The sequence below is a fragment of the Cyanistes caeruleus genome, chromosome 3 (genome assembly GCF_971803275.1).
Source record: "Cyanistes caeruleus chromosome 3, bCyaCae1.hap1.1, whole genome shotgun sequence".
NCBI classification, from domain to species: Eukaryota; Metazoa; Chordata; class Aves; order Passeriformes; family Paridae; genus Cyanistes; species Cyanistes caeruleus.
The window spans coordinates 104027948-104041649 of record NC_141703.1 but is presented as its reverse complement, the minus strand read 5'-3'; the positions used below and the strand labels follow the sequence as shown (position 1 = coordinate 104041649).

Sequence of the window (13702 nt, the reverse complement as noted above, 5' to 3'; positions counted from 1 at the left end):
CCTGTATTTCCACACCTCCAGAAGAACTTCATGGCTCAGCTATGATTAGGACAAATCACAAGAGAAAATCACTACCTCATTGCTTTGAAGGGAAGAATTTTCTCTAACCCTAGTCACCCTCTTTAAATTTGAGGGGTGCTGATGCTGGATACCTGCCCTGTTGATTTTGAAGTTATATAGGAAAAAGGAAGGGCAAAGCCTCCTGAGGAGGAAGTGTGGCGTTCCAGGCTGCTCCACCCTTGGGAGATTTAACAGCTCTGTGGAACCTGCCGTGCTTCAGCCAACCATTTAAACATTCACTCAAGTCCATACCTACTTAGCAGTGCACTTATATACATGCATTACTGGATAATGATGGATGGATAAATGGAGCCAATAATGTCCGGAATTTATCATGCCGTGGGGGCTGCCCCGCAGCCTGGAACCGAGTGACGGAATTAAAAATGGGAGAGAAGTACAAATGGGCTCAGTTAATAAGCTTAACGGCTTCATCCAAGGTGTAGCTGTAATAACTCACAGGCCAGAAATAGCAGATAAGATTACACACGGGCCTCTGGCTTTAGCGACATTTTTCCATAGGTCTTACTGCCGACACATCACCACTAATCTTGTTTTCCATTTCTAGAAAGTATTTTATAAATAATCGTGTTGATTCTACAGCCAGCACAGTGACACAGCATCCAGCCCTTATTTTTAGTTAAGTGCTGAGCTTAATTCTTTTATTTCTCTTAAACCAGAAAATGAAACCCAGAGCCAGCCTTGGGAAGCTTCTTGATAATACCTAGCGAGCCAAGTGTGCCTACCCCATTTAGTGTTGTTTCATTGAGGATGAACTTTATATTTAATGATGAACAAAAGTGCCATCACCATATTTCTTTTAAGAAAACAAAAATATGTGATAAGAGGCAGCAGAAAACCAAAGTGCTGGGTTCTTCTATTCAGTGTTATACATGTATCTTCATGGACTGTGCAGTGTTATCCCACAAAACACTGAGCAATGTGAAAGATGTTTTGCTAAAATTTGTTCAGAATAATGAATAGGATTTTCTAATCCTACACTAGTAGCAAATCTGCTTCTGCAGGCTGGCTCAAGGAAAACGAAGTTCTTTACTGGATAGCCTGACTATTTTTCTTTAGCCAAATAATTTATGAAGCCTAACTCTAAAGCAATACAATGAAAAGTCTGAAGATGCCAAATAAAAGCATATAAAAATAAAAAGCAGAATACAACAAGAAAAGGCAAGAAACAGCCTGATGTAAACAACCACTGCAGTTATAAGTCTTAGTGAAAGTTTTAAGTCTTCATGGTGAAAACCATAGCAGAGCACAGTGTTATGGTCTTTACCATACCTTGAGAAAATAAAGGACAATTCCTATTAGTTTTCTATTGTTAAATCCATTAAGATATCATATGTCCTATTCTAGGCACAAACCTAAAAGGAAATCTGCCTTTTTCACTTTCATTTTACTTTGTCTAAATACTGCTTCAAACAGATGAACATCTATTGGCCAAAGAAATATTAGTGTAGCAGTCATTGAATACTAAGTTGGTTTGGAGTCACAGCAAAGGGAGAGACTAAATGGATGTAGAAGCTGCACTGTAATATTCATCTCTGAGCATGTGCAATGGCATGCAATATATAAGTACAAATAACTAGAGCTTCCCACAATGAAAATGCTCCAGCCAAGCTAGGATGAATTTACAGCCCTATTTCACAACCACAATTATACACTCTTAACTGGAACATTGTAGAGGTAGCTCATTCTTATAGTGATAAGGTCACAGTCTGGTAATGGGGAAAAACCCTGTCATTTAGGAGAGCATCTCCCACCTACTGCAGGAAAGTTATAATGTAGGGACATTTCAGAGCACAGGCTCATAGGTCTGTGCTGATGCTATGAGGAATCATCTTGAGATGTCTGCACTGCTACTCTCTCAAAACCAAGACCATTATTTACAGTCCCAAGGTGATTATGTGCGAGAGAGGGACATGCACAGAGTGAGATGGTTACAGCAGATGGGTCTGAGAACAAGTTGTTTTCAGTCCTTTAGCAATTTAACAAGTGCTTGTCACAATTCCCCAGGCATTCTCCCATCCCACCAGCTCCAGCACTTTCTCCAAGCAAATCCTGTGTGCAAACCTGCTGTGTGATAATGCAACTCCAAAGGCCCAGCAGTCTCGTAGGTACATGGTACCTAACCCAGAGTGCATGTGGGTAAAACTTGGCACAATATCTGAAGGGAGGACAGTACCCTCTGAATGATGAACATCCTGTTTTCCCCTTTATTCAATCACCAGAGTGCATCATACATTGAAATAGAAACAGTAATTATAAGCAAAGGCACATTGCAAAGCAGAGAACAGAGATTACAAAATGAATAAGATTATGAAATTTAATATACCATCTTCAAGTATTTGTCAAAGTATCATCTATTATACCAATAACACGCAAATAAAAAGGATTAAGTACGGTAACATCATTTAGGAAGGGAAAAAAAAAACCCAGAAGACAACCTTCTTCACATGTTTGCCTAATGAGGTCTTGTAAAATGTCAAGTTTATTCCAGAGGCCATTGGTTACAAAATTCATTCAATTCACGCTTTAGAAATGCATTTTTTTTATTAATAAAAAGGACAACCAAATTTACTGATAGTATATTCTTTAGAGACAAACCATACCAGTATCTGTACCCAGAGTTTTCATATACTGTTACTTGCAAAGAGAAATTCCCTTGTCCAGTGCAGCTGCACTAATCTCCCTTTGCTGCTCACTGTAGAGAAACTCATGACCTGCTTTTCAAATGTGCTTGTTACGACTGGCCAGAAATCAGGTCAATGGCTACAGAGATGAGATTTGAACAGTGGCTCTAAAGAGCCTAAATAGTTCAAACTGGCAGATAAACCAGCAGAACACACACATGCCCATGTACAGAGCAGTAGTTTTTTTGCAAAATGCATTGCATGCTTTGCAATTAAATGTTACTTACCAAAGACATAGACCTGTCAGGTGGCCCAGAGTTTACATGTGTGCTCACTGGAGTGGTAGCCTGGCTTTCAGGAGTAGTTGTATGCTTGGCTTCCTGATGTTCTGGGACAGGCTCATACAAGCTGTCCATTGAGCCCTCCTAAAATACATTTAAACAGAGATGAACACTTGCAAGCATATTAAATTAACTGTAATTTTAAAAGGAAGATGTTTGTGTGATTTGCATAATGGAATGTACTTTACCTCCCCTGTCATTTGAAATCCTTTACTTAGTTTTTTTTTTTTTTCTCTAAAAAAGCATATAGGTGTTGATTTTAATAAGTACCCAAGTGCTGCAGTTCACAGTATCATGACTTAGACACCACAGATTGCCATGTTAAAGCTGAGGGTACAGTAAAAATGAATATTATCTGCTCAGGAGTAAAACCAGGTGTATATCTCCAACTGAACACTACATGAAAATTCCTGTGAAAACTATGAAAACCATATACCATGAAAACTTTTATATGAACCATAGAAATGTTTTATAGTTTGTACTCCTATACAAGAAAAAAAAAAAAAAAGTTAATTTGATGCAGAAAGGTAACCCCATTACTTAGAGTTAGAGAGAATGATGCTGCCAGCTCCCAGAATTTGACAATTATGGTTTAGGCCCCCAAAATAATGATAATGGGTAGAATTAAAGAATCCATTTGCATTCAAATTTTTTTAACTCAGTATTTTAATGCACATGTAAGGTTCTTTTTACCCAACCTCCAAGAATATAAACATTTTAATAGAAACTAAGATTTTCACATTTATCCCACAACTCCAAGGGATTTGTGGATAGGATTACAAATACACACTGCCATTTCATAATTTAAGAGTAAAGTGAAAGCAGATGGCAAAACTAAAGACACTCTTAACTGATGATCCTAAATTTTAGATGTTGCCATTTTGATCTGCACTGAATATTTTCCCAATGAATTTTGATTACTTATTTTAACTGCATTAATTAAGGAATAAATCAAATTTATAGCAGTGTGACTTACAGCAGAGCAACACCACTGAAATTAACATAGTATATTATTTAAAAGCATTTGTTCCTTTAGTACAGAGGATAAACACAGATGTATATTTGAAGTTATATTAATAATATATAAAGCTTTACAGGCAATATTTTTGACTGGTGGAGCAGCAGTTCAAAGACATGACTAATTTTTTGCAAGCACAATATTTATCAATGGATATTTATATGCCTCAGTCTGATAGATTCTTGGTAAACCAAAATAAATATTTTGGGAGAAATATTTCATGGGGAACTTCTTGAAAATACTCAAGTTACACACTTGAGCCTATTCTAGGAACTAATGAGTTAATCCTTCTTGGGAAATTGGTGCCTAGTTTATGAAACACATAGAAGTGCTGAACATCCAGCTGAGCATGAGTTTTGACAGCAACTGCATTTTTTTTTATTACTGCATTTATTTTTTATCACTGTAAGTATTTTGCCATCTAGCAATGATGGTTCAGCCTCCCCATCTGAAGTTGTGGATGGAGCACTTCTAGACAAAAATGATGAGTTTAAAAACTTGTTACACACTTCCAGGGTTCTGCAATGTGAAATTCAACCATATACTTTTCCCTCAACAGGGAATAAAACACAACTTTGATGAAGAGATTAATGAAGAGATGGAAGCATAAAAGATAACTCATGTGAAAGAGTGAGTATGAGAGGGCTACAATGGGAGAGAAAAGATAGAACAGGGAACAGTGAAAGGAGAAAGTAGTGGGGAGAGGAAAAGGGTAGGAAAATACACCAAAACAATACAGAAAGAGAGGAGGGAAGAAGTGGGGGAAAGAGCAAGGATAAGAGAGGAAGGAGAGGGTGAAATGGAAGAGGTGAAACCTGGAGAAAGAGCATAACGAGTAGCATGTGAGAATTAGTGCTTGAAAGAGGAAAAATGTGAGAAAGAGCTCAAGCAAGAAAGAGAGAAATCTTGTGTGAGAAAGATGGAGCTCAAGGGTGTGAGAAAGGGTGATCACATAAGAAAAAAACAAGTGTGCATAAAACCCCAGCATGTGAAGGAGTGAGGGCACAAGGAGTAGGATGTGCATGAAGAATGACAAGGGCATGAGGAAGAGGATGCATGCAAGCAGAGCACATGGGAAAGCACGACTGCTGTGAGAAAGAACACAAGAAATGCGAGTGCACAAGGAAGAGCCAGTACACTAACCAGGGAGCAGGTGGAGAAAAGAAAGAAAGAGATGAGGTAGCAAGGGAGAGAGAGGGAATGTGTGAAAGTGAGAGGAGCCGTGAATGAGAGTGGGAGAGAACAAGAAAGAGAGCATGAAACAGAGATATTGGATGAGAAGTAAAGTTTTCCTGAGAAAGAGTGAACATAAGGGAGTGGAAAGGCTGTGAGTGCAGGAGGAAGCACAGGAGTGTGTGGAGAGTAAGCACATGGGAAACAGCAAGTGTAGGTGAAGAGCCAGGGAATGAGAAAGAGTGAGCACATGAGAGAGGGAAGGCAGCAAAAAGATCAAGTGCAGGGAAATGAGCAAGGGTGTTCCAAAGAGAGGACATGAACAAGAAAGCAAGCAAGAAAGCAAAGGTGTGGGAAAGGGTGGCCAAAAGAAAGGAAAGCAAAAGGGTGTGTGGGAGCATGGTCACAGGAGAAGCTGCCAGCATGTGCATGGAGGGTGCTGGAAAAAGGGAGGTCACAAGAGAAACGAAACCACTCCGGAAAGGGAAAGGGAAAGAACAAGAAATAAAGAGGGAGAAAGCATTAGGAGAAGGGCAGAGAAATGGAGTAAGAAAGCAAGCATCAAGGTGTGAAAAGGGTTAAACACAAGGTCGTGAGAAAGTGTGAGAGCACAAGAAAGGTAATGTAAAGGAAATCAAGGTGTGAGAAAAGAAGAGGGTATGAGAAAGTATCCCGGCATGCAAGAAAGAGTGAGATGTGAGAAAGAAAATGCACACAAGACAGATTAAGAAAGCAAATATGACTGTAGACAGAGCAAGCCAATATCAGAGGGTATGCTCACATAAAAGAGTACACTTGTGAGAAAGCAGGAGGGCACAGGAAAGAGTGGGTGCAAGAAAGGGCAGGGTTGAAGACAAGAGAGCAGGAGAGCACATGAAGGAAATCACAGAGGGTAGAGCAAGGGTGGAAGAAAAGCACCATCATGAGAAAGGGCAAGTTCTTGTGAAGTGTGCAAAGAAGCACAAACAGGGCTGCAAGAAAGTGTACATGTGAGAGAAAGACAAGAGTGTGAGAAAAAGGAAAAAAGAATGTGAGAGAGTGTGCTGAGAAAATATGGCAAGAAAAAAAAACAAACCAGCAAACACAAGGAAGCAAGAGTGGGGGCATGAGAAGGAAAGGAGTGTGAATAGCACAGAGTAGAAGAGTGAGGAAGAGATGGTGTGTAAAAGATAGATTGTTCAAGAAAGAGAAGGCATGTGCAAGGAGTGTGCAGGCAGGAGAGATAGTGAGAATAAGGTTGTGAGGGGAGGAGTGAGGTCATGAGAAGGGGGAAACAGTGCAAGGCCATGAGAAAGAGGGGCTGTGAGGAACAGGATAAGAGCAGGACAGCTTGTGAGAAAGAGTGAATATGTGAGAAATTATGGACAAGGGAATCCTTGTGACAAACAGAGCTCACAGGAAAGAGGGAGAAAGGGTGCAAGGAAGTGAGCGCCAGAGTATGAGATTTAGTGGCCACAAAGTACTAAGCAAGGGAGAAAGGACATGAAGGTGTAGAAAAGAGTGAGGTCACACAGAGAGAAAATGGGTGAGAGAGCAGAAACACATGTTCTAGACAAAGAGGGTGAATTTAAAACCTTGGCACATATTTCCAGGATCTGCAATGTAAAATGTAACCATATACGTCTCCCTCAATAGGGAATAATACATGCCATTATTGAAGTAAGGGAGAAGCATCAAGAGAGCTCCTCTTGAAGAGAAGCATGAGAAAGATAAAAAGGGAGAGGAAAAAGAAAGTAAGAAAAAGTGAAAGGAGAGAGTGGGGGGAGAATATAAAGATAAGAAAGGGACACAAAAGAAGATGAAAAGAGAGAAGAGAGGAAGGGAGGCTTTTGTGGGCTCAGGTAAGTGCAGACACAAGAAAGAGTGAGAACAGATGACAGTGAGGGAAAGGATGTGAGAGAAGACAACCAGGAAAGCAAGTTCAAGAAAGAAAACTCACACAAAAAAGCACAGCAGTTAGAAGGAGAGCACCCAAAAAAGAGAAAATACATCTTCAGTTTTCGAAATAGTTTTCTTTGCTTGCTGGTTTTATACTTTCTGAGAGTTTATTTTCCTTGCAGTAATTGCTTTTCTTTGAGGGCAACTCAAAGTATTTAACTGAAATTGAAATTTTCTTGCTTCCTTCTATTTTATTTTATAGTTAGGTCTACTTTTATATCAAAACCTGCTAAGTCAGTAGTCTTTTCATTTCATATGTTAATTCTTTTAGTCATCCTGAGCACAGTAAATATCATAGAGGAAAATGAGAGATAGGAGAATGAAACATGAACTTAATTCTGGAGTATTAGCACATTTTCTTTATCCTACATGCAATAAGAATGATTTCTGAAGCTGTTTGCTTCAGGAGATTTATGGGACAAAATATCCTAGTTTAGATCTAGAAGTGAATGATTGTCTGTAGCTCTTTTTTTTGCATGATATTACTGTCATCATAGCATGCAGAGACTAGGTTGATCATAAGTTGGAGAAGGAGCATTTAGTCATGCAGTCAGGTCATTTTCCACTTTAGGTTTAGGGGTGGAATCCTGTGTATGGTGGGATGACAGCAGTCCAGCCAAAAGGAGCAAAGACTATATAGAGATGATTACATGGGAAGCACAACAAAGTTCAACCACTTAGATCTCTTCTAATCACACTCCACTTTAGAGATAGGTCTTTCCACATTCAGCTAATCCTTCATTGGTAAAACACATTTTTAAGTCCATTTCTAAGTACTACCATGTCCCACTAGTCATAGCAGCACTAGCACCTTTCCATTTACTCTATGGTTTCTTTAACATAGAGGCTCCAGCTAAATCATAATTTATCCACTACATCACTTTTGTTAATACTTATTCTCTCTGCATTTTGCAGTATAGAAACATTAGCTTTTAGTGCCAAGGGTTGTTTCAGTTTATAACATTAGATGTAATGTGTTTTACATTGTGCTGTCAGCATTATCTTTAAACCAACAATCAAAATAAAACATAACTAGTCCAATGGTACTGAAAATCACTAAGAGGATTAGACTTTCACTCACATTTTACTAGCAGAAGTGGTGGTTAGAAAAGCACCATACGGGAAAGAAATAGACAAATGAAAGGGATCTTGTTTGGCTTAAATCCTAAGACCAGTGCTCAACTTGAATAACTGATCTGAACAACACTGTGATTAGGAGTGTCACAGCCTTTCTCTCCTGGTCTTCTTACACATGTTTCTGCTGTGCTTTCTTATGAAAACTTTCCTGAAGGGCAGGGGTTGTGAGTATAAGTCAGGATAGGTTTAACAGGTACTGTTCCAGGTGAAATGGTGTTAACCCTAATGCATATATCCTTGATATTCAAAGCAAATTTAGGAAAAATAATGCAGGAAAAATATTCTACCTTAACTAAAGGATTTCACAGCTCAATAACAAATTTCATTTATTTTGTTTTCATTCATATTTCATTTTATTTGTAGGATTCTGACATTTATTAGGCAGTGTATCAAAACAGGTGGTTTGGCAGCATAATTTCTTGTAATTCATACAAAAGCAGTGTTTGATTTGGGACTCTGTATATTATCCATAACACAAAGAGTATTGTTCTGATTCAATTGCCTGACATGTTAAGCACCATGAGATGGAAAAGACACTGCAAATTTAGGGTCTAAGGTTGACCATTTAACATAATATATTTACAAAAAAAAAAAAAGGACATTATCCTGTTGATCATTTTGTAAATGAAAAAGGGACACAAGATTTTGAAGGCAAATCTAATTTTCCTACAAATCTCTTGAGAACAAGGCAATGAGTCTGATGAGAAAAATAATCTCAGCTGAGAAACCAAATCATTCTGAAGTCAGTTCAGGACACAAAGTACTTCTGGGGAAACACCCCATGCTGGAGCACTCATGCTAGGAGATCAGAGAACTCCCAGGTGGTGACAGGTTGGAGTAATCCCCGTTTGCCTCACAGGGAAGGGGAGAATCCAGTTCAGGCTCCAAAGCCCCACCACAACCATCTTGTGACTATTATGTGTCTCCAGCCTCCACATTGCCACTTGCTATACTGACCCATAACACTGTGTCTCATGCTACAGCTGTCTCAGTTTTATGGGCAGGTATGAAAGCAAACCCAAATTAAAATTCAACAGTGCAAACAGATGTTCCTCTACCCGAATTTCCACCACTTTGCATCAGCCAGAAGTTTCGTTAAACAGAATATTATTGTCATTCTCCCAGGCTGTAGATTACTTCAACCACTACTATTAGGTTAAAGCTATTTTCTGAGCTATAAACCAGTGTATTTTAACAGTATATGGATATGCACACATACATAAACACACACACACACTCTTTGCAGTCTGAAATCTCACCAGTCAGTCTATATGAGAAATACTTCCATGAGAATATGATTTGTTTTGTACAGCTCTTTTTATTCCGTCTGTCAATAGTCTGAATTTCTCTTCCATGGTTTCAGGTTTAGCAGTTACTCCAGACATTCACTCGATGTAAATCTACGATAATTTCTATTCCTTGGTGGCTATTTGCATCTACTAAGGAACTGTCTCCCCTAGCACCTTTAAAAGCTGCCTTTGAATACTAATTATGTTGTTGCTGTTCACTATTTCTGGCTTGACTCTCTTGAAGGGAAATACCCTTATACTGATGCTCCAACTACTTTGTAGCCAGCCTCTCCATGGCCACTGGGTGACAGAGTAAATGTGGCCAAGACATATATGTGGATCACCAGCTATTTTCCAAGCTCAACAATCTGATTACTGAAAGCAACTGCACCTTCTCATAGGTACAGGGAGGTGCACAGGGCTCTTTCTTTTATGAAACCCATTATTGACCTATAAATTACCCTTAGATATTGATAACTTGTGATGTGTTTTGCTGGGTGAGCAGAAGATTACTAAAGCGGACAGAATGGCTCCCGTGTAAAGCTTGTAACGAACGAAGGTTATCTTCTTAGCAGCAATCTTTAAACAGAACTAATTATTTCATTACAGAAACTATCATGGCACCAGCTTTCACTTGTCTGAACCATCCATTATCACAGCAGTCATTGCCTCTCCCACAGAAACCCTGGGTGCTGCATTTCGAGTTTAACAGGGAAACTGGAACTTGACCTTCCCTTGCCCACACAATCTACCTGACATTTTGTCTAAATATTGGTTTCTCAACCAATACAAGGCTCAAAACTTTTAAAAAGTGAACTACTTAGAAAACCAGAAGCTGCTCCAATGGAACAGTAAAATACTGATAGTACAGTTCTTTCCCAAAGAACTTCTGAAATTAGTATTTTCAAGCTGTTACAGATTGTACCACAAAGCCATTGTTAACTTTTACAAATACATCGGCATTCACAGGAAACTATGATCAAAATTGTCACTGTTCCCAGGGAATTACTTCTCCGAGTGACTCTTGTCACAGAATCCTGAAAAAACACTGATTTTACTTTAAGTACAAACTAACTTTTAATCCTTATGATCTGGAAAACACCAGGACTCTGCACTAAGATAGTATTAGCAACCAGGAGCAATGATTCACACAAAACAGTTTCCCTATTTGAGTTTTTATTAGTGCAGCTTGAATATTGATTTTAATTGTTCTTTCTAAATGTATGGGAAAACTACTAAACAACAGGACAAAAGATGAAAAATGGGCAAACAGATCTACTGTGCTGAGTAAATACAACAAATATACTCAGCTAATTACCATTACTAATACTTGGCATTGGTATTGGCAGATGGTTAAGCTCTTAAAACAGAAACAGTTTCTGTGGATTTCCTATCCTGATTTACCTGCTCATTCTGAGCAGTTGCCTTGGGGCAAGGAAAGAGAAGGGGGGGGGGGGAAAAAGAAAAAAACCCCGAAAACTAACCAACCAACCAAAACAAACAAACAAAAAACAAACAGAAAGAGAAAGGGCAAAACAGCAATGCCAACTAAAAACAGTCTTAAATCAAATCCTCTGTCTGTGTGCAAATATTGCCATGACTAAATTATCCCTGATGACTGTTTTCATGTTTAGGTAGTAGAAAACTATTGCATGAAAAGTTCTAGCACTTTTCCCAAACTGCTGAAGAAAGAAAATTATTATCTAAATATTATCTACATCTATTACCTAAAAAATCCCAAAAAAACCCTAGTGCAAAACAATTTATAACATACATGTATTTAGTAATTTTATCTTATTTATGAGGTGTTTTACTATATTTGGATTAAATGCCTCATGAATAAATCTGCATGGTTTTGCAATAGTCACAGATAGTGCATGACATATTTCTTATACATTCTCTGCTTTATATTTTCACTGAAGCATATTTTGCTACATACAATTTCTTATACAAAAACTCTTTTGTCTAGGCTAGAAAGACTCCCTGTTGTTATACAACCGTTGTACCGTTTGTGATATAAAACCTTCATTATTTTTCTATAAAAGCACACCCACCAGTTCAGTTTATAAACTCAGTAACCCACTAAAAAAAAAACATATGTGAGCACACTTACCAGAGAAAAACAAAAAAGATTCATGTTGGTATTGAGATCCACTCCAGCACCCTAAAATTCTGCTCCACAAACTCCTGTCACACAATGCAGTTCCTTCTTGCTCTCCCAGCTGTTTGTACATTTCTCCCTGGAGATTACTGCAAGATAAAATCCCTGCAATAATCCACTGGATTCAGAGCCCATTATCAAATGAGACAGGCTTCCCCAGGCCAGCACAAACTGTTTTCTGAATTAAAGAGCAATGTTTACTAGCAAAGCAGAAGCACGGTCTGAATGATTTTCATGAACTCAGAAAATGCTCTCTTGCAGGCTGCTGTTTCCATTAAAATTTATCATCTAAGAGAAATAAAACTCTTTCTGAGACTACAGGAATATATACCTAACTCAGAAGCAAATCTTCTCAGCTTACTGAGATTATCAAAAGACAGAAATTCTCTTGAAATTCTAGTTTCTGTGCTCATGAATTAATACACAAAAAATCAGTGATTATTATTGACTACAGTTTGAATGGAAGTTTCTTACTTACAGGCTTAGGGAAACAACTTGTGAGCCACAAACAAATTATTAAAAATATCCACAACCAATCAACCAACCAACAACCAAGCAAAACTCAAATTGTACACCTGTATTCTAAAGAATAGTTACCCAACTGCTATCTAACATGTTGATTGCTTGATGATGAAGATTAGGATTAAACCAATTTTGCCATTTGAAAGATTGGCAAATATGGAAAATAAAAAATTGGGAGTGGTCAAAGTTTATCCATGAGTTATAGTGAGAGATATTATAATGTATACAGACAAGCAAACAAAGGAGAAATTATTGTAAAGAGAAACAGTAGTCTATGCCACTAGCTGGTATAAATCAGGAAGATTCCATCACCTATAGTGGAGTAGAACTGTCTAACAAAGAATTAATGCTGAAAGTACTGTCAGTCCAAATTTTTTCATATTATGAAATACCTGAAATTACACTCTGTTTGGAATAGTATTGCATACCAACCCACAATTAATTTTCCATAAATTAATTTCTCACAGCTTTTATGGGATTGCTATGAAATTTGATACCATGAGCAAGCAGCAATTGGTACTGAAGAGAGAAGCTGAAATTCACCACAAATGGACAGGCAATGTCATTTTGTGACCATGATCTTGATTTCCTTTCTTTGGGCCCACAGTTTCATATTTGTAAAGGACAGGCATCACTTTCATCACTCCTACTTCTGACTGTTTCAATTCATTCTAGTAATTTTGTAGTCTGAATCTGCATCCCAGAAAATTTGAAAATGTCTGTACCTTGGCAGGATAAATGCATTTTAAGATAAGTTGGTTTCTACACTGAGCAAACCCAAACAAGGCCTACACAAACAACATTCAGGATTTTAAAAGGTAAAATCCTTAGCTTACAAATTTTTTTAATTTGCTGTGAAGTACGTAGAAGTATTTTTGAAGGCTTTTCCTAGGCCTTCTTTTCAGTTTAATTTCAGGTTTCACACATTAGTAAAGCAGGGCTGACTGTGAAGAGCTTTATGACAAATGTTATCATTTAGAAGCAAATTAATGTGAGACTTCTCATTTATTCCTGCTATAAACTTGAGGAACACTAACAGATTTTGTCAATTACCACCTAGTGACACAAAAATAGGCATTTGAGAGACCAAACTTGCCACAGATGGGCTTGCATTTGCTTTATGGCTCACTTGCTAGTTTTCTTGTGAGGGAGTAAGTTCTCATCCTTCCTGAGCCTCAGGTTCTCCAGCTGGAAAAACTAAAATAAGATCACAAACCTTATGTGCAGAGCACTACAAAAGTAATGACCAAAAGCAGACTTTCCCAGCTACAGAGAATTACTTTTCATTTCTTTCTTTCTTTTTTTTTTTTTTTTTTTTTTTTTTTTTAATGCCTATTTACAGTAATTGTTATCTGGAAAACTCCAGAAAGCCTGAAGAGCTAGTAAAATGAAAGTAAGTAACTCAGGGAAATATCTCTTTC

The 13702-nt window shown here is 38.0% G+C and overlaps 1 protein-coding gene across 5 annotated transcripts in view; it reads right to left on the bottom strand.

Moving 5' to 3' along the window:
• SAMSN1 (SAM domain, SH3 domain and nuclear localization signals 1) overlaps window positions 1–13702 on the bottom strand; it is a 119690-nt gene that overhangs the window by 70585 nt on the left and 35403 nt on the right. For 3 of the 5 annotated variants that reach the window (XM_086883496.1, XM_086883498.1, XM_086883499.1), the window contains 2 exons: window positions 11712–11848; window positions 2990–3127 (listed from right to left, as the gene is read on the bottom strand). In XM_086883496.1, the coding sequence (XP_086739622.1) occupies window positions 2990–3127; window positions 11712–11735 (162 nt within the window). In that variant the 5' untranslated portion in view covers window positions 11736–11848. Of the gene's footprint in view, window positions 1–2989; window positions 3128–11711; window positions 11849–13410; window positions 13470–13702 lie in introns of those variants that run through there. The other 2 variants (XM_086883497.1, XM_023944437.2) reach the window with 2 other exon arrangements.